This window comes from Portunus trituberculatus, chromosome 26 (genome assembly GCF_017591435.1).
Source record: "Portunus trituberculatus isolate SZX2019 chromosome 26, ASM1759143v1, whole genome shotgun sequence".
Taxonomy (NCBI): Eukaryota; Metazoa; Arthropoda; class Malacostraca; order Decapoda; family Portunidae; genus Portunus; species Portunus trituberculatus.
Genome location: NC_059280.1, coordinates 1,513,086 through 1,535,237, shown reverse-complemented (window position 1 = coordinate 1,535,237; position 22,152 = coordinate 1,513,086). Strand labels below are relative to the sequence as shown.

The window sequence follows — 22,152 nt, the reverse complement described above, 5'->3', positions numbered from 1 at the left end:
ATAGGTGAATAAATGGGTGAATAGGTGAATAAATGGGTGAATAGGTGAATAAATGGGTGAATAGGTGAATAAATGGGTGAATAGGTGAATAAATGGGTGAATAGAATAGAAGAGATCAAAAATGTTCTTGGTAATGGTGAAGACTAAAGAAATGAAGAAAAATGAAGAAAATGAGAAAATATTGAAGATAAAATGAAATAAATGAAGAAAAATGAGAAAAATTGAAGAAAAATGAAGAAATATGAAGTAAAATGAAAAAATGAAGAAAAATGAAGAAAATGAAAAATGAAGAAAAATGAAGAAAATGAAGAAAAATGAAAAAATGAAGAAAAATGAAGAAAAAAGGAAGAAAATGAAAAATGAAGAAAATGAAAAAATTGAAAAAAAATGAAAATGATGAAAAAATGAAGAAAATGAAGATAAATGAGAAAAAATTAAGGAAAATGAGAAAAATGAGAAAAATGAAAAATGAAAAAAATGTAAAAATGAAAAAATAAATAAATAAATGAAAAATGAAAAAATGAAGAAAATGAAAAATATGAAAAAGAAAAAATGAAAAATGAAGAAAAATAAATAAATAAAATGAAGAAAAAAATGCAAATAAATGAACAAATAGCAGAAAAAAAATTGATTACAAAAAAGCAAAAAAATCAACAAAAATCAAAGCAAAAAAGCGAAACAAAACGAGAAACAAACGAAAAACAAGCAAAAAAGCAACAAATAAACAAATAAATAAACAAACAAACACAATAGAACAAGAAGAAGAACAAGAAGAAGAAGAAGAAGAAGAAGAAGAAGAAGAAGAAGAAGAAGAAAGGAATCAAGCGTCTCACAGGAAGAGGAGGAGGAGGAGGAGGAGGAGGAGGAGGAGGAGGAGGAGGAGGAGGAGGAGGACAAAGGTAACAACGGGTTCTGAGCAGAGAGAGAGAGAGAGAGAGAGAGAGAGAGAGAGAGAGAGAGAGAGAGAGAGAGAGAATGAAATAATAACTCTACCTATCCACACGAATCTCTCTCTCTCTCTCTCTCCACAAAGCCAGCGCACACACACACACACACACACACACACACACACACACACACACACACACGTTTCCCGGACATTCACACAAAGACAGACAGGTGTACACGCACGCACGCACACACACACACACACACACACACACACACACACACACACACACACACACACACACACACGGCTTCTTTATCCAATAATAATAAAAATAATAAAAATAATAATAATAATAATAATAATAATAAAAATGAAAAGAAGAAGAAGAAGAAGAAGAAGAAGAAGAAGAAGAAGAAGAAGAAGAAGAAGAAGAAGAAGAAGAAGAAGAAGAAGAAGATTTGGTAACGATGACAAACCAAAAGAACCAAATGATGAAGAAAGAGGAGGAGGAGGAGGAGGAGGAGGAGGAGGAGGAAAGTGGACAAGGACGAGAACGAGAGAGAGAGAAGAAAGGTAAGAAGAGAAGGAGGGGGGAGGAGGAGGAGGAGGAGGAGGAGGAGGAGGAGGAGGAGGAGGAGGGAGGGAGGGAGGAGGACCGGATGAGTGACCATTCAACCCTCTCTCTCTCTCTCTCTCTCTCTCTCTCTCTCTCTGTGTGTGTGTGTGTGTGTGTGTCTGATAGGTAGATAGAGAGAGAGAGAGAGAGAGAGAGAGAGAGAGAGAGAGAGAGAGAGAGAGAGAGAGAGAGAGAGAGAGAGAGAGAGAGAGAGAGAGAGAGAGAAATCTGCAACTTCATCAAATAATAATAATAATAATAATAAGAAGAAGAAGAAGAAGAAGAAGAAGAAGAAGAAGAAGAAGAAGAAGAAGAAGAAGAAGAGGAAGAAGAGGAAGAGGAAGAGGAAGAAGAAGAAGAATTTATAATCAATCAATCAATCTCTCTCTCTCTCTCTCTCTCTCTCTCTCTGTGTGTGTGTGTGTGTGTGTGTGTGTGTGTGTGTGTGTGTGTGTGTGTGTGCGTGTACGTGAAAGAAACACACGAAATACTTACACAAACCACAAACAAACAAATGTGTGTGTGCGTGTGCGTGATAATGTCACGTAAACACACACAAGGTACACGAACGCACACACAGGTGGACACACGTACAGGGACACACGCACACACACACACACACACACAGGCTAGGTCCACACGCACGCACTACTCGCGGAAGACTGACTGTGTGTGTGTGTGTGTGTGTGTGTGTGTGTGTGTGTGTGTGTGTGTGTGTGTGTGACCGTAACGAGTGTTCAAATTATTCGGTTCATTTTTCTTTATTTTTCGGCTCTCTCTCTCTCTCTCTCTCTCTCTCTCTCTCTCTCTCTCTCTCTCTCTCTCTCTCTCTCTCTCTCTCTCTCTCTCTCTCTCTCTCTCTCTCTAAAACTACAAGCCTTGACAAAATGTTGCAATTCTAAGAGAGAGAGAGAGAGAGAGAGAGAGAGAGAGAGAGAGAGAGAGAGAGAGAGAGAGAGAGAGAGAGAGAGAGAGAGAGAGAGAGAGAGAGAGAGAGAGAGAGAGTTAATCCGATGAACAGCAAAAAAATCATCTAAACACACACACACACACACACACACACACACACACACACACACACACACACACACACACCCGGAGCACCCTTTCCACACGACAAGTCACAAGTCCCGACCCAGCCCAACCCGGAGGCCCCTTTCCCTACGACAGGTCCCGCTGATGACGTCACAACATGGCTGGTGGCGCGAAAAAGCAAAAAAGAAGCTTCAATCTTGTTCTTTAAATCTTAATTGCACAGGAGCGGGAAGAGATAGGGAGAAAAGGAGAGGAGGAGAGAAAGGAGAGATAAATAAGGAAGAGATGGAGATAGGAGAGAAAGAGAGAGACAGAGAGATAAAAGCGAGAGAGAGAGATAAACAGAGAGAGAGAGTCGCAAGAAATAATAAGTTTTGCGTCGAGAAATGGTAAAAATCTATTCTTAAATTCTTTGTTCTCTCTTGTAAGTCATTTAAAAAAGGTTCTAGTGGAAGCTACAGTGGTTCTCGTGGAGTGCTTGGGTTTAAGGGGGTTCTACAGGAAGTTATTGGGGTTTTTAAGGGTGTTTTCATGGTTCTAGTTGTAGTTTTTGTGGTTCTAGTGGAAGTTATTGAGGTTTTTAAGGTTCCAGTGATATTTTTTGAGGTTCTAGTGAAGTTATTGGGGTTTTCAAGGTTCCAGTAATATTTTAAGAGGTTCTAGTGAAGTTATTGGGGTTTTTAAGGTTCCAGTAATATTTTTTGAGGTTCTAGTGAAGTTATTGGGGTTTTTAAGGTTCCACTAATATTTTAAGAGGTTCTAGTGAAGTTATTGGGGTTTTCAAGGTTCCAGTAATATTTTAAGAGGTTCTAGTGAAGTTATTGGGGTTTTTAAGGATCCAGTAATGTTTTAAGAGGTTCTAGTGGAAGTTAATGGGGTTTTCAAGGTTCCAGTAATATTTTAAGAGGTTCTAGTGAAGTTATTGGGGTTTTTCAAGATTCTAGTGGAAGTTAATGGGGTTTTAAGGTTCCAGTAATATTTTAAGAGGTTCTAGTGAAGTTATTGGGTTTTTTTCAAGATCCTAGCATAGTTAACGGTGTTTTAATGACATTTTCTGCAATACCACTGAGAATTTTGACCCTAAAACACCACTTAAAAGGGAGGATAGAGACACACACACACACACACACACACACACACACACACACACACACACAGGAACACCCCACGAGAACCTTTTAAAGACGAGAACACTGGAGAGAAACCAAACACGAGAACACAAGAGAAAACAAAGGAAAATTAAGAGATAGATGTTTTTTTTGGTAGCGGACAGTGGTTTCAAGACGTTAGTTGCCTTGAGGACCCAATACTGTCCACTTACTGCTCATGTGGAGAGACTCAGAGACAGGGCGCCCCTCCACCTGCCCTCGCGAGAACAGTGGAGGGGTATTCGAGGTCTGGCGATACTGCAGGTGAGTGGAGTCATGTGTACAGTCAGTCTCGTCTTTGTGTGTGCGTGTACCGTGTGTGTGTGTGCGTGTGTCCTCGCCATGAATGTGTGTCCCGGTCTCGCTCAGTGTGTTTAGCCTGGTTTTTCAGCGCCTGTGTGTCCTCGTGAGCACTGCCGCTGGTCCCGTGTGTGCTAGATGTGGCCTCGAGGTGTTTGTGCGTGTTGTAATCCTGGGAACTGGCCTCGTGCTTCCTCTGGGCACGTATCTCGTACTCCTTGCTATCTCGTGTGTCCTCGTAAGCACTGGAGCTGGTCTCGTGTGTGGTAGAAGTGTCCTCCAGCTGTCTACGAGTGTTGTAATCCTTCGAACTGGCCTCCTGCTTCCTCTGGGCACGTATCTCGTACTCCTTGCGGTCTCGTGTGTCCTCGTAAGCACTGGAGGTGGTTTCGTGTGTGGTAGAAGTGTCCTCCAGCTGTTTACGAGTATTGTAGTCCTTGGAGCTGGTCTCGTGCTTCCTCTGGGCACGTATCTCGTACTCCTTGCGGTCTCGTGTGTCCTCGTAAGCACTGGAGCTGATCTCGTGTGTGGTAGAAGTGTCCTCCAGCTGTCTACGAGTGCTGTAATCCTTCGAACTGGTCTCGTGCTTCCTCTGGGCAACTGTCTCGTATTCTTCGTGGTCTCGTGTGTCCTCGTGTGCAGTGGAGGTGGTCTCGCGGTGCCTCTGAGACTTGCGGTCCTCCCCAGTGGTCTCGTAGGCCACGTACTCCCTGTGGGCGTGAGTTTGAAGGTCCTGGGCGTGGGTGTCCTCGAGGGAGAGCTCAGATGTGTGTTGGTGTGTGTGGGCGTGGAGGTCTCTGGCGGCAGTGTGGTGTCCAGCGGTGGTAAGGGCGTGGGCAGTGTCCTCGCGCCGCCCCTCCTCCACCTGCCGCCTCTCCTCCTCGATCTCGCGCGCCTGCAGGTACCAGTCACCAGGCCGCGGGTCACGGAACTCCTCGCCTCGCGTCACGGTGCGTGTGGTGAACCGCCACCCTGTCTGCCCTGGTTCACCTGGTCTGTGGTGCCCCAGCTCCCCTGCAGGCCGCTCACCTCCCTCGCCTGGTTCACCGGGGCGGCGGTCCCCTGGTTCGCTTGATTCTCCGGGCCGGTAGTAGCCTGGTTCACCGGGGCGGCGGTTCCCTGGCTCGCCTGGTTCACCTGGCCTGTAGTAGCCTGGTTCACCGGGGCGGCGGTCGCCTGGTTCACCTGGCCTGTAGCAGCCTGGTTCACCGGGGCGGCGGTCCCCTGGTTCGCCTGGTTCGCCTGGCCTGTAGTAGCCTGGTTCACCGGGGCGGCGGTCCCCTGGTTCGCCTGGTTCGCCTGGCCTGTAGTAGCCTGGTTCACCGGGGCGGCGGTCCCCTGGTTCGCCTGGTTCTCCGGGCTGGTAGTAGCCTGGTTCACCGGGGCGGCGGTCCCCTGGTTCGCCTGGTTCTCCGGGCTGGTAGTAGCCTGGTTCACCGGGGCGGCGGTCGCTTGGTTCTCCGGGCCTGTAGTAGCCTGGTTCACCGGGGCGGCGGTCCCCTGGTTCGCCTGGCCTGTAGTAGCCTGGTTCACCGGGGCGGCGGTCGCTTGGTTCTCCGGGCCTGTAGTAGCCTGGTTCACCGGGGCGGCGGTCCCCTGGTTCGCCTGGCCTGTAGTAGCCTGGTTCACCGGGGCGGCGGTCCCCTGGTTCGCCTGGTTCGCCTGGCCTGTAGTAGCCTGGTTCACCGGGGCGGCGGTCCCCTGGTTCGCCTGGCCTGTAGTAGCCTGGTTCACCGGGGCGGCGGTCCCCTGGTTCGCCTGGCCTGTAGTAGCCTGGTTCACCGGGCGGCGGTCGCCTGGCCTGTAGTAGCCTGGTTCACCGGGGCGGCGGTCCCCTGGTTCGCCTGGCCTGTAGTAGCCTGGTTCACCGGGGCGGCGGTCCCCTGGTTCGCCTGGCCTGTAGTAGCCTGGTTCACCGGGGCGGCGGTCCCCTGGTTCGCCTGGTTCTCCGGGCCTGTAGTAGCCTGGTTCACCGGGGCGGCGGTCCCCTGGTTCGCCTGGCCTATAGTAGACTGGTTCACCGGGGCGGCGGTCCCCTGGTTCGCCTGGTTCGCCTGGCCTGTAGTAGCCTGGTTCACCGGGGCGGCGGTCCCCTGGTTCGCCTGGCCTGTAGTAGCCTGGTTCACCGGGGCGGCGGTCCCCTGGTTCGCCTGGTTCGCCTGGCCTGTAGTAGCCTGGTTCACCGGGGCGGCGGTCGCCTGGTTCGCCTGGTTCACCTGGCCTGTAGTAGCCTGGTTCGCCGGACCGGCGGTCGCCTGGTTCGCCTGGCTCTCCGGGCCTGTAGTAGACTGGTTCACCTGGGCGGTGGTCCCCTGGCTCGCCTGGTTCACCTGGCCTGTAGTACCCAGGTTCACCGGGGCGGTGGTCGCCTGGTTCACTTGGTTCTCCGGGCCTGTAGTAGCCTGGTTCGCCTGGCCTGTAGTAGCCTGGTTCATCGGGGCGGCGGTCGCCTGGTTCGCCTGGTTCTCCGGGCCTGTAGTAGCCAGGTTCTCCGGGACGGCGGTCTGCTGGTTCGCCTGGTTCTCCGGGCGTGTGGTGGTCAGGCTCCCCGGGCCGGTGCGGTGTGGGCCGCGTAAAGTACACGGAGTAGAGGCCGCCGCCGCCGCCGCCGCCGTCAGCGTCAGGTTGAGGTTTGGTGGGCGAGTCTGTGAGGGGGCGTGTGACGGAGCGTCGCTTGGTGCAGCGCGTGTACTGGTAGGCGTGCAGCAGAGTGTCCTCCACCTGGCGCACGTCACGCTCCGGGGTGTGGCGGCGGCAGGAGCAGGTCTCACCGCGGGGCCGCATGTAGCTGGGCACGGAGCTGGTGGTGGACGCCGCGGATAGGGACTGCAGGCTGCCGGTGCGCCGCTCAATCAGATCGCTTCCCACGCGCCGCCCGGAGTCCACAGACGGCTTGCGTGGCTGCGGCGACCAGCGATCCGTGCGCGGGCTGCTGCTTGGTACCCTGCGCGGAGGCGACTCACGCGGGGCCTCGGGGAGCGGCTGCCTCCTGCCGCCTTTCAGTGGCTCCTCCTGGGGCGTCCTACGGGCAGGGGACGTGTTCTGCGGCACCGGCGAGCGCTGGGTGTGCCTCACCACGGTCAGGCTCGCCGCCTGGGCCTGCCGCTCCACCCGCTGCTTCACCTCTGCCTCCCTGTCAGGCCTCCTCTTAACGCCCACCTCTCTCTCAGGCTTCTTCTTACCTCCAGGAACACTCCCAGGTCTCACCACTGCTTCGTCACCAGGCCTCCTCTTCATATCTGGCTCCCTCTCAGGCTCCTTCCTAGGTTTCCTCTTCGTTTCCGGCTCGTCACCAGGCCTCCTCTTAATTTCTGGCTCATCACCAGGCCTCCTCTTGATTTCTGGTTCCTTTAGAGGCTCCTTCTCTGGCCTCCTCTTGATTTCTGGCTCATCACCAGGCCTCCTCTTGATTTCTGGCTCATCACCAGGCCTCCTCTTAATTTCTGGCTCATCAGCAGACCTCCTCTTGATTTCTGGTTCCTTTAGAGGCTCCTTCTCTGGCCTCCTCTTGATTTCTGGCTCATCACCAGGCCTCCTCTTGATTTCTGGCTCATCACCAGGCCTCCTCTTGATTTCTGGCTCATCACCAGGCCTCCTCTTGATTTTTGGCTCGTCACCAGGCCTCCTCTTGATTTCTGGCTCATCACCAGGCCTCCTCTTGATTTCTGGCTCATCACCAGGCCTCCTCTTGATTTCTGGCTCTTTTAGAGGTTCCTTCTCTGGTTTCCTCTTGATTTCTGGCTCATCACCAGGCCTCCTCTTGATTTCTGGCTCGTCACGAGGACTCCTCTTGATTTCTGGCTCATCACCAGGCCTCCTCTTGATTTCTGGCTCATCACCAAACCTCCTCTTGATTTCTGGCTCATCACCAGGCCTCCTCTTGATATCTGGCTCGTCACGAGGACTCCTCTTGATTTCTGGCTCATCACCAGGCCTCCTCTTGATTTCTGGCTCATCACCAAACCTCCTCTTGATTTCTGGCTCATCACCAGGCCTCCTCTTGATTTCTGGCTCATCACCAGGCCTCCTCTTGATTTCTGCTTCATCACCAGGCCTCCTCTTGATTTCTGGCTCATCACCAGGCCTCCTCTTGACTTCTGGCTCGTCACCAGGCCTCCTCTTGATTTCTGGCTCATCACCAGGCCTCCTCTTGATTTCTGCTTCATCACCAGGCCTCCTCTTGAATTCTGGCTCGTCATCAGGCCTCCTCTTGACTTCTGGCTCGTCACCAGGCCTCCTCTTGATTTCTGGCTCGTCACCAGGCCTCCTCTTGATTTCTGGCTCATCACCAGGCCTCCTCTTGATTTCTGGCTCATCACCAGGCCTCCTCTTGGTTTCTGGCTCGTCACCAGGCCTCCTCTTGATTTCTGGCTCATCACCAGGCCTCCTCTTGGTTTCTGGCTCATCACCAGGCCTCCTCTTGATTTCTGGCTCATCACCAGGCCTCCTCTTGATTTCTGGCTCGTCAGCAGACCTCCTCTTGATTTCTGGTTCCTTTAGAGGCTCCTTCTCTGGCCTCCTCTTGATTTCTGGCTCATCACCAGGCCTCCTCTTGATTTCTGGCTCATCACCAGGCCTCCTCTTGATTTCTGGCTCATCACCAGGCCTCCTCTTGATTTCTGGCCTGTCACCAGGCCTCCTCTTGATTTCTGGCTCATCACCAGGCCTCCTCTTGATTTCTGGCTCATCACCAGGCCTCCTCTTGATTTCTGGCTCAAGGTTCCTTCCTCCTCTTGATTTCTGGCTCATCACCAGGCCTCCTCTTGATTTCTGGCTCGTCACGAGGACTCCTCTTGATTTCTGGCTCATCACCAGGCCTCCTCTTGATTTCTGGCTCATCACCAAACCTCCTCTTGATTTCTGGCTCATCACCAGGCCTCCTCTTGATTTCTGGCTCATCACCAGGCCTCCTCTTGATTTCTGGCTCATCACCAGGCCTCCTCTTGATTTCTGGCTCATCACCAGGCCTCCTCTTGATTTCTGGCTCGTCACCAGGCCTCCTCTTGATTTCTGGCTCATCACCAGGCCTCCTCTTGATTTCTGCTTCATCACCAGGCCTCCTCTTGATTTCTGGCTCATCACCAGGCCTCCTCTTGACTTCTGGCTCGTCACCAGGCCTCCTCTTGATTTCTGGCTCGTCACCAGGCCTCCTCTTGATTTCTGGCTCATCACCAGGCCTCCTCTTGATTTCTGGCTCATCACCAGGCCTCCTCTTGGTTTCTGGCTCGTCACCAGGCCTCCTCTTGATTTCTGGCTCATCACCAGGCCTCCTCTTGGTTTCTGGCTCATCACCAGGCCTCCTCTTGATTTCTGGCTCATCACCAGGCCTCCTCTTGATTTCTGGCTCGTCACCAGGCCTCCTCTTGGTTTCTGGCTCATCACCAGGCCTCCTCTTGATTTCTGGCTCATCACCAGGCCTCCTCTTGGTTTCTGGCTCATCACCAGGCCTCCTCTTGATTTCTGGCTCATCACCAGGCCTCCTCTTGATTTCTGGCTCATCACCAGGCCTCCTCTTGATTTCTGGCTCATCACCAGGCCTCCTCTTGATTTCTGGCTCATCACCAGGCCTCCTCTTGATTTCTGGCTCGTCACCAGGCCTCCTCTTGGTTTCTGGCTCATCACCAGGCCTCCTCTTGATTTCTGGCTCGTCACCAGGCCTCCTCTTGGTTTCTGGCTCATCACCAGGCCTCCTCTTGATTTCTGGCTCGTCACCAGGCCTCCTCTTGGTTTCTGGCTCATCACCAGGCCTCCTCTTGATTTCTGGCTCGTCACCAGGCCTCCTCTTGATTTCTGAGTGATCTGTCGTAGGGACTTTGGTTTTTGCCACTCGCTGAGGCTCCTTCTCTGGCTTCCTCTTGATTTCTGGCTCGTCAGGTGACCTCCTCTTAATTTCAGGGTGTTTTTCAGGCCTCCTCTTGACCTCCGTCTCAGCACGAGTGGTCTCTCTACTTCTGGCTCATCACGAGGGCTCCTCTTGATGTGGGTGTCTTTGAGAGGCTCCCTGCCAGGCCTCCTCTTGGTGTCTGGCTCTTTATCAGGTTTCCTCTTGCCTTCTGGCTCTTTGTCAACCTTTGTCTTCAATTCAGACTCTTTTCCAATATTCCTCTTGATTTCTGGCTCCTTTCCAGGCTTCTTCTTCATTTCCTGCTTTGTGTCAGGCTTCCTCTTACATTCTGGCTCATCACGAGGACTCTTCTTGGATTCTGGCTTATCACCAGGCCTCCTCTTGATTTCTGGCTCGTCACCAGGCCTCCTCTTGATTTCTGGTTCCTTTAGAGGTTCCTTCTCTGGCCTTCTCTTTATTTCTGGCTCATCACCAGGCCACCTCTTGATTTCTGGCTTGTCACCAGGTCTCCTCTTGATTTCTGGCTCATCACCAGGCCTCCTCTTGATTTCTGGTTCCTTTAGAGGCTCCTTCTCTGGCCTCCTCTTGATTTCTGGCTCGTCACCAGGCCTCCTCTTGATTTCTGGCTCATCACCAGGCCTCCTCTTGATTTCTGGCTCGTCACCAGGTCTCCTCTTGATTTCTGGCTCATCACCAGGCCTCCTCTTGATTTCTGGCTCGTCACCAGGCCTCCTCTTGATTTCTGGCTCGTCACCAGGCCTCCTCTTGATTTCTGGCTCATCACCAGGTCTCCTCTTGATTTCTGGCTCGTCACCAGGTCTCCTCTTGATTTCTGGCTCATCACCAGGCCTCCTCTTGATTTCTGGCTCATCACCAGGCCTCCTCTTGATTTCTGGCTCGTCACCAGGCCTCCTCTTGATTTCTGGCTCATCACCAGGCCTCCTCTTGATTTCTGGCTCGTCACCAGGCCTCCTCTTGATTTCTGGCTCATCACCAGGCCTTCTCTTGATTTCTGGCTCATCACCAGGTCTCCTCTTGATTTCTGGCTCATCACCAGGCCTCCTCTTGATTTCTGGTTCCTTTAGAGGCTCCTTCTCTGGCCTCCTCTTTATTTCTGGCTCATCACCAGGTCTCCTCTTGATTTCTGGCTCATCACCAGGCCTCCTCTTGATTTCTGGTTCCTTTAGAGGCTCCTTCTCTGGCCTCCTCTTTATTTCTGGGTCATCACCAGGCCTCCTCTTGATTCCTGGCTCATCACCAGGCCTCCTCTTGATTTCTGGCTCGTCACCAGGCCTCCTCTTGATTTCTGGCTCATCACCAGGCCTCCTCTTGATTTCTGGCTCATCACCAGGCCTCCTCTTTATTTCTGGCTCGTCAACAGGCCTCCTCTTGATTTCTGGCTCATCACCAGGCCTCCTCTTTATTTCTGTCTCGTCACCAGGCTTCCTCTTGATTTCTGGCTCATCACCAGGCCTCCTCTTGATTTCTGGTCATCACCAGGCCTCCTCTTCCTCTTATTTCTGGCTCATTCTCTGGCCTCCTCTTGATTTCTGGCTCGTCACCAGGCCTCCTCTTGATTTCTGGCTCATCACCAGGCCTCCTCTTGATTTCTGGCTCGTCACCAGGCCTCCTCTTAATTTCTGGCTCATCACCAGGCCTCCTCTTGATTTCTGGCTCATCACCAGGCCTCCTCTTAATTTCTGGCTCGTCACCAGGCCTCCTCTTGATTTCTGGCTCATCACCAGGCCTCCTCTTGATTTCTGGCTCGTCACCAGGCCTCCTCTTGATTTCTGGCTCATCACCAGGCCTCCTCTTGATTTCTGGCTCGTCACCAGGCCTCCTCTTGATTTCTGGCTCATCACCAGGCCTCCTCTTGATTTCTGGCTCGTCACCAGGCCTCCTCTTGATTTCTGGCTCATCACCAGGCCTCCTCCTGATTTCTGGCTCGTCACCAGGCCTCCTCTTAATTTCTGGCTCATCACCAGGCCTCCTCTTGATTTCTGGTTCCTTTAGAGGCTCCTTCTCTGGCCTCCTCTTGATTTCTGGCTCGTCACCAGGCCTCCTCTTGATTTCTGGCTCATCACCAGGCCTCCTCTTGATTTCTGGCTCGTCACCAGGCCTCCTCTTAATTTCTGGCTCATCACCAGGCCTCCTCTTGATTTCTGGCTCATCACCAGGCCTCCTCTTAATTTCTGGCTCATCACCAGGCCTCCTCTTGATTTCTGGCTCATCACCAGGCCTCCTCTTGATTTCTGGCTCGTCACCAGGCCTCCTCTTGATTTCTGGCTCATCACCAGGCCTCCTCTTGATTTCTGGCTCATCACCAGGCCTCCTCTTGATTTCTGGCTCGTCACCAGGCCTCCTCTTGATTTCTGGCTCATCACCAGGCCTCCTCTTGATTTCTGGCTCTTTTAGAGATTCCTTTTCTGGTTTCCTCTTTGTTTCTGGCTCATCACGAGGACTCCTCTTGATTCCTGGGTCGTCACGAGGACTCCTCTTCACTTCTGGCTCATCACCAGGCCTCCTCTTTGTTCCTGGCTCATCACGAGGACTCCTCTTGATTCCTGGGTCGTCACGAGAACTTCTCTTCACTTCTGGCTCATCACCAGGCCTCCTCTTGATTTCTGGCTCATCACCAGGCCTCCTCTTGATTTCTGGCTCATCACCAGGCCTCCTCTTGATTTCTGGCTCTTTTAGAGATTCCTTTTCTGGTTTCCTCTTTGTTTCTGGCTCATCACGAGGACTCCTCTTGATTCCTGGGTCGTCACGAGGACTCCTCTTTACTTCTGGCTCATCACCAGGCCTCCTCTTTGTTCCTGGCTCATCACGAGGACTCCTCTTGATTCCTGGGTCGTCACGAGAACTCCTCTTCACTTCTGGCTCATCACCAGGCCTCCTCTTGATTTCTGGCTCATCACCAGGCCTCCTCTTGATTTCTGGCTCATCACCAGGCCTCCTCTTGATTTCTGGCTCATCACCAGGTCTCCTCTTGATTTCTGGCTCATCACCAGGCCTCCTCTTGATTTCTGGCTCATCACCAGGCCTCCTCTTGATTTCTGGCTCTTTTAGAGGTTCCTTCTCTGGTTTCCTCTTGATTTCTGGCTCATCACCAGGCCTCCTCTTGATTTCTGGCTCTTTTAGAGGTTCCTTCTCTGGTTTCCTCTTTATTTCTGGGTCATCAAGAGGTCTCCTCTTTATTTCTGGCTCATCACCAGGCCTCCTCTTGATTTCTGGCTCATCATCAGGCCTCCTCTTGATTTCTGGCTTGTCACCAGGCCTCCTCTTGATTTCTGGCTCATCACCAGGCCTCCTCTTGATTTCTGGCTCATCACCAGGCCTCCTCTTGATTTCTGGCTGTTTTAGAGATTTCGTCTTTATTTCTTGCACATCACCAGGCCTCCTCTTGATTTCTGGCTCGTCACCAGGCCTCCTCTTGATTTCTGGCTCGTCACCAGGCCTCCTCTTGATTTCTGGCTCGTCACCAGGCCTCCTCTTGATTTCTGGCTCGTCACGAGGGCTCCTCTTGATTTCTGGCTCGTCACCAGGCCTCCTCTTGATTTCTGGCTCGTCACCAGGCCTCCTCTTGATTTCTGGCTCATCACCAGGCCTCCTCTTGATTTCTGGTTCCTTTAGAGGCTCCTTCTCTGGCCTCCTCTTTATTTCTGGCTCATCACCAGGCCTCCTCTTGATTTCTGGCTCATCACCAGGCCTCCTCTTGATTTCTGGCTCATCACGAGGACTCCTCTTGATTTCTGGCTCATCACCAGGCCTCCTCTTGATTTCTGGCTCATCACGAGGACTCCTCTTGATTTCTGGCTCATCACCAGGCCTCCTCTTGATTTCTGGCTCATCACCAGGCCTCCTCTTTATTTCTGGCTCGTCACCAGGCCTCCTCTTGATTTCTGGCTCATCACGAGGACTCCTCTTGATTTCTGGCTCGTCACCAGGCCTCCTCTTGATTTCTGGCTCGTCACCAGGCCTCCTCTTGATTTCTGGCTCGTCACCAGGCCTCCTCTTGATTTCTAGCCCATCACCAGGCCTCCTCTTGATTTCTGGCTCGTCACCAGGCCTCCTCTTGATTTCTGGCTCATCACCAGGCCTCCTCTTGATTTCTGGCTCGTCACCAGGCCTCCTCTTGATTTCTGGTTCCTTTAGAGGCTCCTTCTCTGGCTCATCACCAGGCCTCCTCTTGATTTCTGGCTCATCACCAGGCCTCCTCTTGATTTCTGGCTCATCTTTTGCATTTATCTTTATTTCTGGCAGTATCTCAGGCTTCCTCTTGATTGGTGGTTCTTTCTCTGATTTCCTCTTGATCTCCGGCTCTTTTTGCGATTCTCTGTCAATCTTCCTCTTGATTTCAGGCTCTTTGTCAGGCTTTGTCTTAGACTCTGGTTCTTTGTCAGTCTTCCTCTTGATTTCTGCCTCTTTTCCGGCTTTCCTCTTAATTTCTGGCTCCACTCTCAGGCTTCCTCTTGGTTTCCGGCTCTTTTTCAGGCTTCCTCTTGATTTCAGGCTCTTTTTCAGGCTTCCTCTTGATTTCAGGCTCTTTTTCAGGCTTCCTCTTGATTTCAGGCTCTTTATCAGGCTTCCTCTTGATTTCAGGCTTCCTCTTGATTTCAGGCTCTTTATCAGGCTTCCTCTTGATTTCTGGCTCTTTTTCAGGTTTCCTCTTTATTTCTGCCTCTTTATGAGGCTTCCTCTTGACTTCTGGCTCTTTTTCAGGCTTCCTCTTGATTTCAGGCTCTTTTTCAGGCTTCCTCTTTGGTTCTTTGTCATCACCAGGCTTCCTCTTGATTTCAGCCACTTTGTCATCCTTCCTCTTGATTTCAGGCTCTTTTTCAGGCTTCCTCTTGACTTCTGGCTCTTTTTCAGGCTTCCTCTTGATTTCAGGCTCTTTTTCAGGCTTCCTCTTGGTTTCAGGCTCTTTTTCAGGCTTCCTCTTGATTTCAGGCTCTTTTTTAGGCTTCCTCTTGGTCCGTGGCCTCTTTGCAGTCTTCTCAGTCTCCAATTCTTCTTCAGACTCGGTTTCACTTTCTGATTCCTCTTGATCCTCTTCCTCTTTCTCTGGCTCCTCTTGGTCCTCTTGGTCTTTTTCCCTCGTCAGCCCAGCAGTTGTCTCCAAGATGAGCCTGGCTGACGTCACCTCACTGATAGACTCACTGACTGACTGACTGACTGACTGACTGATTGACTGACTGATTGACTGACTGACTGACGCGCTCACTCTCTCTGTCAGGCTGTGGCGATGTGTGTAGCTCACTGAGTGGGTGTCAGCCTGTGTGTGTGAGTCAGGCTGTGTACGTGGTGACTCAGGCTGTGTACGTGGTGAGTCAGGCTGTGTACGTGGTGACTCAGGCTGTGTACGTGGCTGTGTACGTGGTGAGCCAGGCTGTGTACGTGGTGACTCAGGCTGTGTACGTGGCTGTGTGCGTGGTGAGCCAGGCTGTGTACGTGGTGACTCAGGCTGTGTACGTGGCTGTGTACGTGGTGAGCCAGGCTGTGTACGTGGTGACTCAGGCTGTGTACGTGGTGACTCAGGCTGTGTACGTGGCTGTGTACGTGGTGACTCAGGCTGTGTACGTGGTGAGTCAGGCTGTGTACGTGGCTGTGTACGTGGTGAGCCAGGCTGTGTACGTGGTGACTCAGGCTGTGTACGTGGTGACTCAGGCTGTGTACGTGGCTGTGTGCGTGGTGAGCCAGGCTGTGTACGTGGTGAATCAGGCTGTGTACGTGGCTGTGTGCGTGGTGACTCAGGCTGTGTACGTGGTGAGTCAGGCTGTGTACGTGGCTGTGTGCGTGGTGAGTCAGGCTGTGTACGTGGTGAGTCAGGCTGTGTACGTGGCTGTGTGCGTGGTGACTCAGGCTGTGTACGTGGCTGTGTACGTGGTGAGCCAGGCTGTGTACGTGGTGACTCAGGCTGTGTACGTGGCTGTGTACGTGGTGAGCCAGGCTGTGTACGTGGTGACTCAGGCTGTGTACGTGGTGAGTCAGGTTGTGTACGTGGCTGTGTACGTGGTGAATCAGGCTGTGTACGTGGTGAGTCAGGCTGTGTACGTGGTGAGTCAGGCTGTGTACGTTGCTGTGTGCGTGGTGAGCCAGGCTGTGTACGTGGTGACTCAGGCTGTGTACGTGGCTGTGTACGTGGTGAGTCAGGCTGTGTACGTGGCTGTGTGCGTGGTGAGTCAGGTTGTGTACGTGGCTGCGTACGTGGTGAGTCAGGCTGTGTACGTGGTGACTCAGGTTGTGTACGTGGCTGTGTACGTGGTGACTGTGGCTGTGTGCGTGGTGAGTCAGGCTGTGTACGTGGTGACTCAGGTTGTGTACGTGGCTGTGTGCGTGGTGAGTCAGGCTGTGTACGTGGTGAGTCACGTGTCTGCAGATTGGTGCCTTCTGGACGAATACCTGTGATTCAATAAATGATGAAGTGAAACACACACACACACACACACACACACACACACACACACACACACACACACACGCATATATATACAGAAGCATTATAGACACACATACATACACACACACTCTCTCTCTCTCTCTTTCTATTTCCCTCTATGAATAAAATCGCTGTTTTTTCCCTCATCTCAAATTTCTACTATGAATTATTTACCTATTTATTAATTTTCATGGGAATTTCTGGGTTAAAGTGGGTATTTTTTTGTGCACCTCCTATCTCAAACCCCCACCTGCTAGGAAACTGTTGCCCTGAGTAAGGAAGCCTATCCTACACTTCGACCGTGGACAGGATGCGAACCCGTGCACTTGGAGACACCTAGACCACAAAGCATGTTTTTGAGGACACTAGATTAGCATTAAATTCTCCTTTTTTTTTTTTTTTTTTGAGTTGTGGAGTTAATTTTATCGATCTCTCTTCATTATCTTCATTTTTTTTCTTTTTTTCTTTTTTCTCTAATGTCTTCCCCACGAGAAAATAAACCTAGTCTTCTCTTTTCATTTATCATCATCTTCCTATCCTTTTCACTATTTCTGTATTATCAAAACACACCTCACACACACCACACCCACAAAATCATTAGGATTCAACATATAATTAAGCCTTTTCATTTATCATATTCCAATTATTTCTTTTCCTCTTTCATCTTTCTCTCTCTCTCTACAAAACCCACACCACGCACTACAAACTCACTTCACTGTCTTTCATTTCACGAGCCATTTACTACAACTGTTCTACTCTTTCGTCTTTTTTCTATATATAAAAACAAATTTCACTCACTAAACACCCATTATTTTGCGTTTTCCTTCCATTTTCAACAATTTTTCTAGTTTTTCATCATTTCCCTACACAAAACCCATTTCCTCTCCCCATTTCCAGCAATTTTTCTACGCTTTCACCATTAACCTACACCAAAAACCCACACCACAAACATTTTCAACCATATTTCTAGTTTTAACACCATTTCATCAAAACCCATTATCTTCTCTTTCCCTTCCCATTTCCAGCAATTTTTCTACCCTATCACCATTAACCTACACCAAAAACCCACACACACACACCAAACACACCAAACACACACAAACCCACCTTCAGAAACACATGTGGGCTGCAATTTGATTTCAGTATAGGATGTCTTCCTAGCAAACTTGCAGGACCCATCTGGCGTCTCCCCCGTGGTCCTAGAAGTGATCTTGTACCCTCCTTCGACGTCCTCCACCGCCTCCTCAGTCTTAATCACGCCGTCCTCCTGTGCTCGCATGTCGAACTCGTGAGAAAGGCGCGAAATTTGGTCCTCCGTAAGTGTGTTTAGCAGGTCATCCGTTGACACGACTTGCCCTTTGCTGACTGTGCTAACCGCTGTCTCTTCCTTACTCTCCCCTGCGAGGTGTGAGAGAGAGAGAGAGAGTGAGTGAGTGAGAGAAATGGAAGAGAAGAGGAAAATGAAACGGGAGAAGTAAGGATAACAAGGAGGAGGAGGAGGAGGAAGAAAAGGAGGAGGAAGAAGGAAAGTTATATGTATGGAGGAGGAGGAGGAGGAAGAGGTAATTAGTTGTGGTAGTGGTGTGTGGTGAAGGAGAGGAAGAAAGAAGTGAATGCTGGAAGAAGAAGAGATGGAAGAGGAAGAGGAAGAGGAGGAAGAGAAGCAGTATGGCAAAGAAGCAAAAAAAATACAAAAGAACACAAAAAACATCAAAAACTCAAAACCAAGAGGAAAAAATCAAGAGGAAAGTGACTAACCTAATAAACTGGAGGTGGATGTCTTCTTTAAAATCCCAGTCAGCTTTCTCTCAACCTTAGGCTTCTCTGCGGTGGATGTGGTGGCGGTGGAGGAGGTGGTGGTGGTGGTGTACGATGACCTCTGCCGCCAGGACCTTGTGGTGGTGTCTGTGTCCGTGTCTGCGGGAAAAAAGAGCTGCTTAAGTACACAAATGGAGGCAGAGGTGGGATACTGTAGAAATGGTGGCAGGAGTGGGATGGAGGTCCGTGTTTAGAAACGCTTTGCTCTCTCGTTTTGATTGTTTTTTTTTTTCCAAAGGTGCAGAGACGATTAGCCGAGTTCTAAAGAGTGTTTGTCCTATTGGAAATGCAGAAAACTTGTTAACATGTCACCAGAGTCACAGAAACACCATTAAAAATCCATGTCACTTCAACTAGAGCCTTAAAAAAGAGCATTTGTCCCGTTGATAATCCAGAAAACTTGTTAACATGTCCCAAAGTCACAGAAACACCCTTAAAAACCCGTGTCACTTCAACTAGACCCCTTGGAAAAGAGTACTTATCCTGTTCACAATGCAAAAAAAACCTGTTAACATGTCCCAGAGTCACAGAAACACCCTTGAAAACCCGTGTATAAATGGAGGCAGGGGTAGGATGGTGCATAAATGGTGACAGCTGTGGGATAATACATGAATGGTGACAGCGGTGGGATTCTACTATTGCCACCCCCTTCCCTTGCTCTCTACCTCTCCACTTACCATCTGTCTCAGGCTTTGCGGTGTCTCTGGTGGTGATGGTGGCGGTGGTGACGGTGGTGGAGGTGGTGGAAGGCCTAGGAGAAATTTTTCTATCTCTCGTTTTCTTCTTCTCCGTCTCCTCCTCCGTTTTCTTCAATGCATCCCTCGCGCCTCTTACTAATCGTGGGGATTTCTCTTCTGTTAGGAGTAGTAGTAGTAGTAGTAGTAGTAGTAGTAGTAGTAGTAGTAGTAGTAGTAGTAGTAGTAGTAGTAGTAGTAATTTGTTTAAGATTACAATATGATTTCAGTTTATCTATCTATCTATCTATCTATCTGTCTGTCTGTCTGTCTGTCTTTCTATCCATTGGTGAGTGTCATATCTCTCTCTCTCTCTCTCTCTCTCTCTCTCTCTCTCTCTCTCTCTCTCTCTCTCTCTCTCTCTGTCTGTCCGTCTGTCTATTTATTTTTCTATCTATCTTTGTTACAGTTCTTTCGTTCATTAGTGTGTGTGTGTGTGTGTGTGTGTGTGTGTGTGTGTGTGTGTGCGTGCGTGCGTCCATCCATTACCTTCATCAGAGGAGGAGGAGCTGGATGACCCCTCTTCCTCTTCCTCTTCTTCCTCCTCCTCCTCCTCCTCCTCCTCCTCTTCCTCATCCTCCGGTTCTTTGGTCACCTCTGCGGCAGTGTGGAGGGTGAGTGGGGTGAGTGGGGGGGAGGTGAGTGGGGGGTGAGGGGGCGAATTAATAGGCACGAGATATAAATATTTAAGTAAGATAGGAGAGGGGGGGGGGAGAGGCGTGGGCGGTTATATAAATAAGCATATATATATAAAATTAACTGAATTTTTTAGTAGTTAACCTTAAAAAAAACTTAGTAAACCCCGTAAAATAAATTAGAAAACGTAAAGAAAACGATTATTTTACCACAAACTTCACTATTTTGACCAAGAACCATTAAGGCTTTAGTAGACAAAGGCCCCGGGGATTATAAGCTCAGTTAGGCACACTGGCACTGGTCCGGCACTTACTGGCACTCCTGGAGGTCACTGTCAGGCGAGATCCTTCCACTACTGACGACTGAGTTGCGTCCCTTCGATCTATTTGCAGAAAACTTGTGAATTAGACCAAAAAAAAAAAAACTGGAGAAATTAAAGAAAACGGTGTATTTTTATAGGTAGCTTATTTAAATTTGACTTATTTTTTTTTTCTATACCTGTAGTGGATGTGGTGGTGGTGGTGGTGGTGGTGGTGGTGGTGTCCTGCGGGGCCTTACGGAGGGAGCGAAGGCCGAACAGTGGGCGTCCTAGTGCATCCTTTGGCACGTACGGCTCCTCCTCCTTCGGCGCCTCCTGCGGTTCTGGGACAGGTTCTACAGAAGGAGGAGGAGGAGGAGGAGGAGAAGGAGAAGGAGGAGAAGGAGAAGGAGAAGGAGAAGGAGAAGGAGAAGGAGAAGGAGAAGGAGGAGAAGGAGGAGGAGAAGGAGAAGGAGAAGGAGGAGGAGAAGGAGAAGGAGGAGGAGGAGGAGGAGGAGGAGAAGGAGGGGTGATAAATTTGGACTTCAAAGAAAAAACAACAAACACGCCCAAAAACACACTTTCATCACCCCAAACACCCCAAACACACCCCAAACACACCCCAAACACACCCTTAACCCCCAAATACAAGCCCAAAAACACCCAACCACACCCAAACACACCCCAAACACACCGTACCCTAATATCACACACCTCTATCCCCAAACACACCCCAAAATGCACCCAAACACACCACAAACACACCTAAATATATCCCAAACACACAACACACTCTACACACACACACACACAACACACCCCAACACACACACATCACACACTTAAACACACAAACACTCAACACACAACACCCAACACACCCAACACACACCAAACACACCCCAAACACACACACACAACACAAAACACCCCTAAACACACACAAACACACAAAACAAACACCCTAAACACCCAAAAACACTTAAACACCACACAAACAAAAACCCAAACACAAACCAAAACAAAACACCCAAAACACTTAAACACCCACAAAAAACCCAAAAACACCCAAAACACACTTACACACCCACTAAAACCCAAAAAACACAAAACACCCCAAAAACCCACAAAACACCCCAAAAACACACCCCACAACACTCGACACCCAGCACGTACCAGCAGCAGCAGCAGGAGTACGCCGTTTGAGCGCTTGGAGGCCGAAGAGAGGAACGCCGAACTCATCCGTCGGTCCCACACCATAAGCGCTTACTATCTTGTCGACATCACTCTGCTGGGTTGGTTTGGCAGGGGTACCGTTCTGTTTCTTCTGGTACCTCAGGGGTTCAGCGTACGGCTCGTTTGTGGGCGTGGCTGTCGGGTACATAGAAGAGGATAAGCTAGAGAGATAGATACATGTAGTTTTGTTTTGATCTACGGGTCTATAGCGCCCGTAGGTAACTTTAAGAGTATTGGAAGCGGTGTTCAGTTTCTGGTCATTAGTGGTGGTGGTCATTTTATTTATAGTGGTGGGCATATTAGGGTCCCAAGGTGTTTTAATGGTGTTTTAATGGTGTTTTAGGGTGTTTTGTGGTGTTTTAGGTATCTTGGTGACATGTAGCTAAATTTAAACCACTCCACTAAGCTTCAAGATGGTGTTTTCAGGTGTTTTAATGGTGTTTTAATGGTGTTTTGTGGTGTTTTGGGTATCTTGGTGACATGTAGCTAACTTTAAACCACTCCACAAATGGCAAAGCTTCAAGATGGTGTTTTCAGGTGTTTTAATGGTGTTTTAATGGTGTTTTGTGGTGTTTTGTGGTGTTTTAGGTATCTTGGTGACATGTAGCTAAATTTAAACCACTCCATTAAGCTTCAAGATGGTGTTTTCAGGTGTTTTCAGGTGTTTTAATGGTGTTTTGTGGTGTTTTAATGGTGTTTTGGGTATCTTGGTGACATGTAGCTAAATTTAAACCACTCCACTAAGCTTCAAGATGGTGTTTTCAAGGTGTTTTAATGGTGTTTTAATGGTGTTTTAATGGTGTTTTAGGGTGTTTTGTGGTGTTTTAGGTATCTTGGTGACATGTAGCTAACTTTAAACCACTCCACTAATGACAAAGCTTCAAGATGGTGTTTTCAGGTGTTTTAATGGTGTTTTAATGGTGTTTTAATGGTGTTTTGTGGTGTTTTGGGTATCTTGGTGACATGTAGCTAACTTTGAACCACTCCACTAATGACAAAGCTTCAAGATGGTGTTTTCAAGGTGTTGTAATGGTGTTTTAATGGTGTTTTAATGGTGTTTTAGGGTGTTTTGTGGTGTTTTGTGGTGTTTTGGGTATCTTGGTGACATGTAGCTAACTTTAAACCACTCGACAAATGGCAAAGCTTCAAGAGGGT

At 49.7% G+C, this 22,152-nt stretch overlaps 1 protein-coding gene across 13 annotated transcripts in view; it reads right to left on the bottom strand.

Moving 5' to 3' along the window:
- The window catches only part of LOC123509146 (mucin-17-like), an 88,038-nt gene that overhangs the window by 37,783 nt on the left and 28,103 nt on the right, over positions 1-22,152 (bottom strand). For 9 of the 13 annotated variants that reach the window (XR_006676140.1, XM_045263329.1, XM_045263330.1 and 6 more), the window contains exons 8-14: positions 20,936-21,132; positions 19,962-20,118; positions 19,777-19,845; positions 19,317-19,424; positions 18,771-18,947; positions 18,034-18,192; positions 17,383-17,673 (exon numbers count right to left, since the gene is read on the bottom strand). Coding sequence is in view for 12 of the 13 variants with exons in the window: in XM_045263329.1 (XP_045119264.1) it covers positions 17,383-17,673; positions 18,034-18,192; positions 18,771-18,947; positions 19,317-19,424; positions 19,777-19,845; positions 19,962-20,118; positions 20,936-21,132 (1,158 nt within the window). In the remaining variant the exon portion in view is untranslated. Of the gene's footprint in view, positions 1-14,106; positions 16,239-17,382; positions 17,674-18,033; positions 18,193-18,770; positions 18,948-19,316; positions 19,425-19,776; positions 19,846-19,961; positions 20,119-20,935; positions 21,133-22,152 lie in introns of those variants that run through there. The other 4 variants (XM_045263318.1, XM_045263321.1, XM_045263319.1 and 1 more) reach the window with 3 other exon arrangements.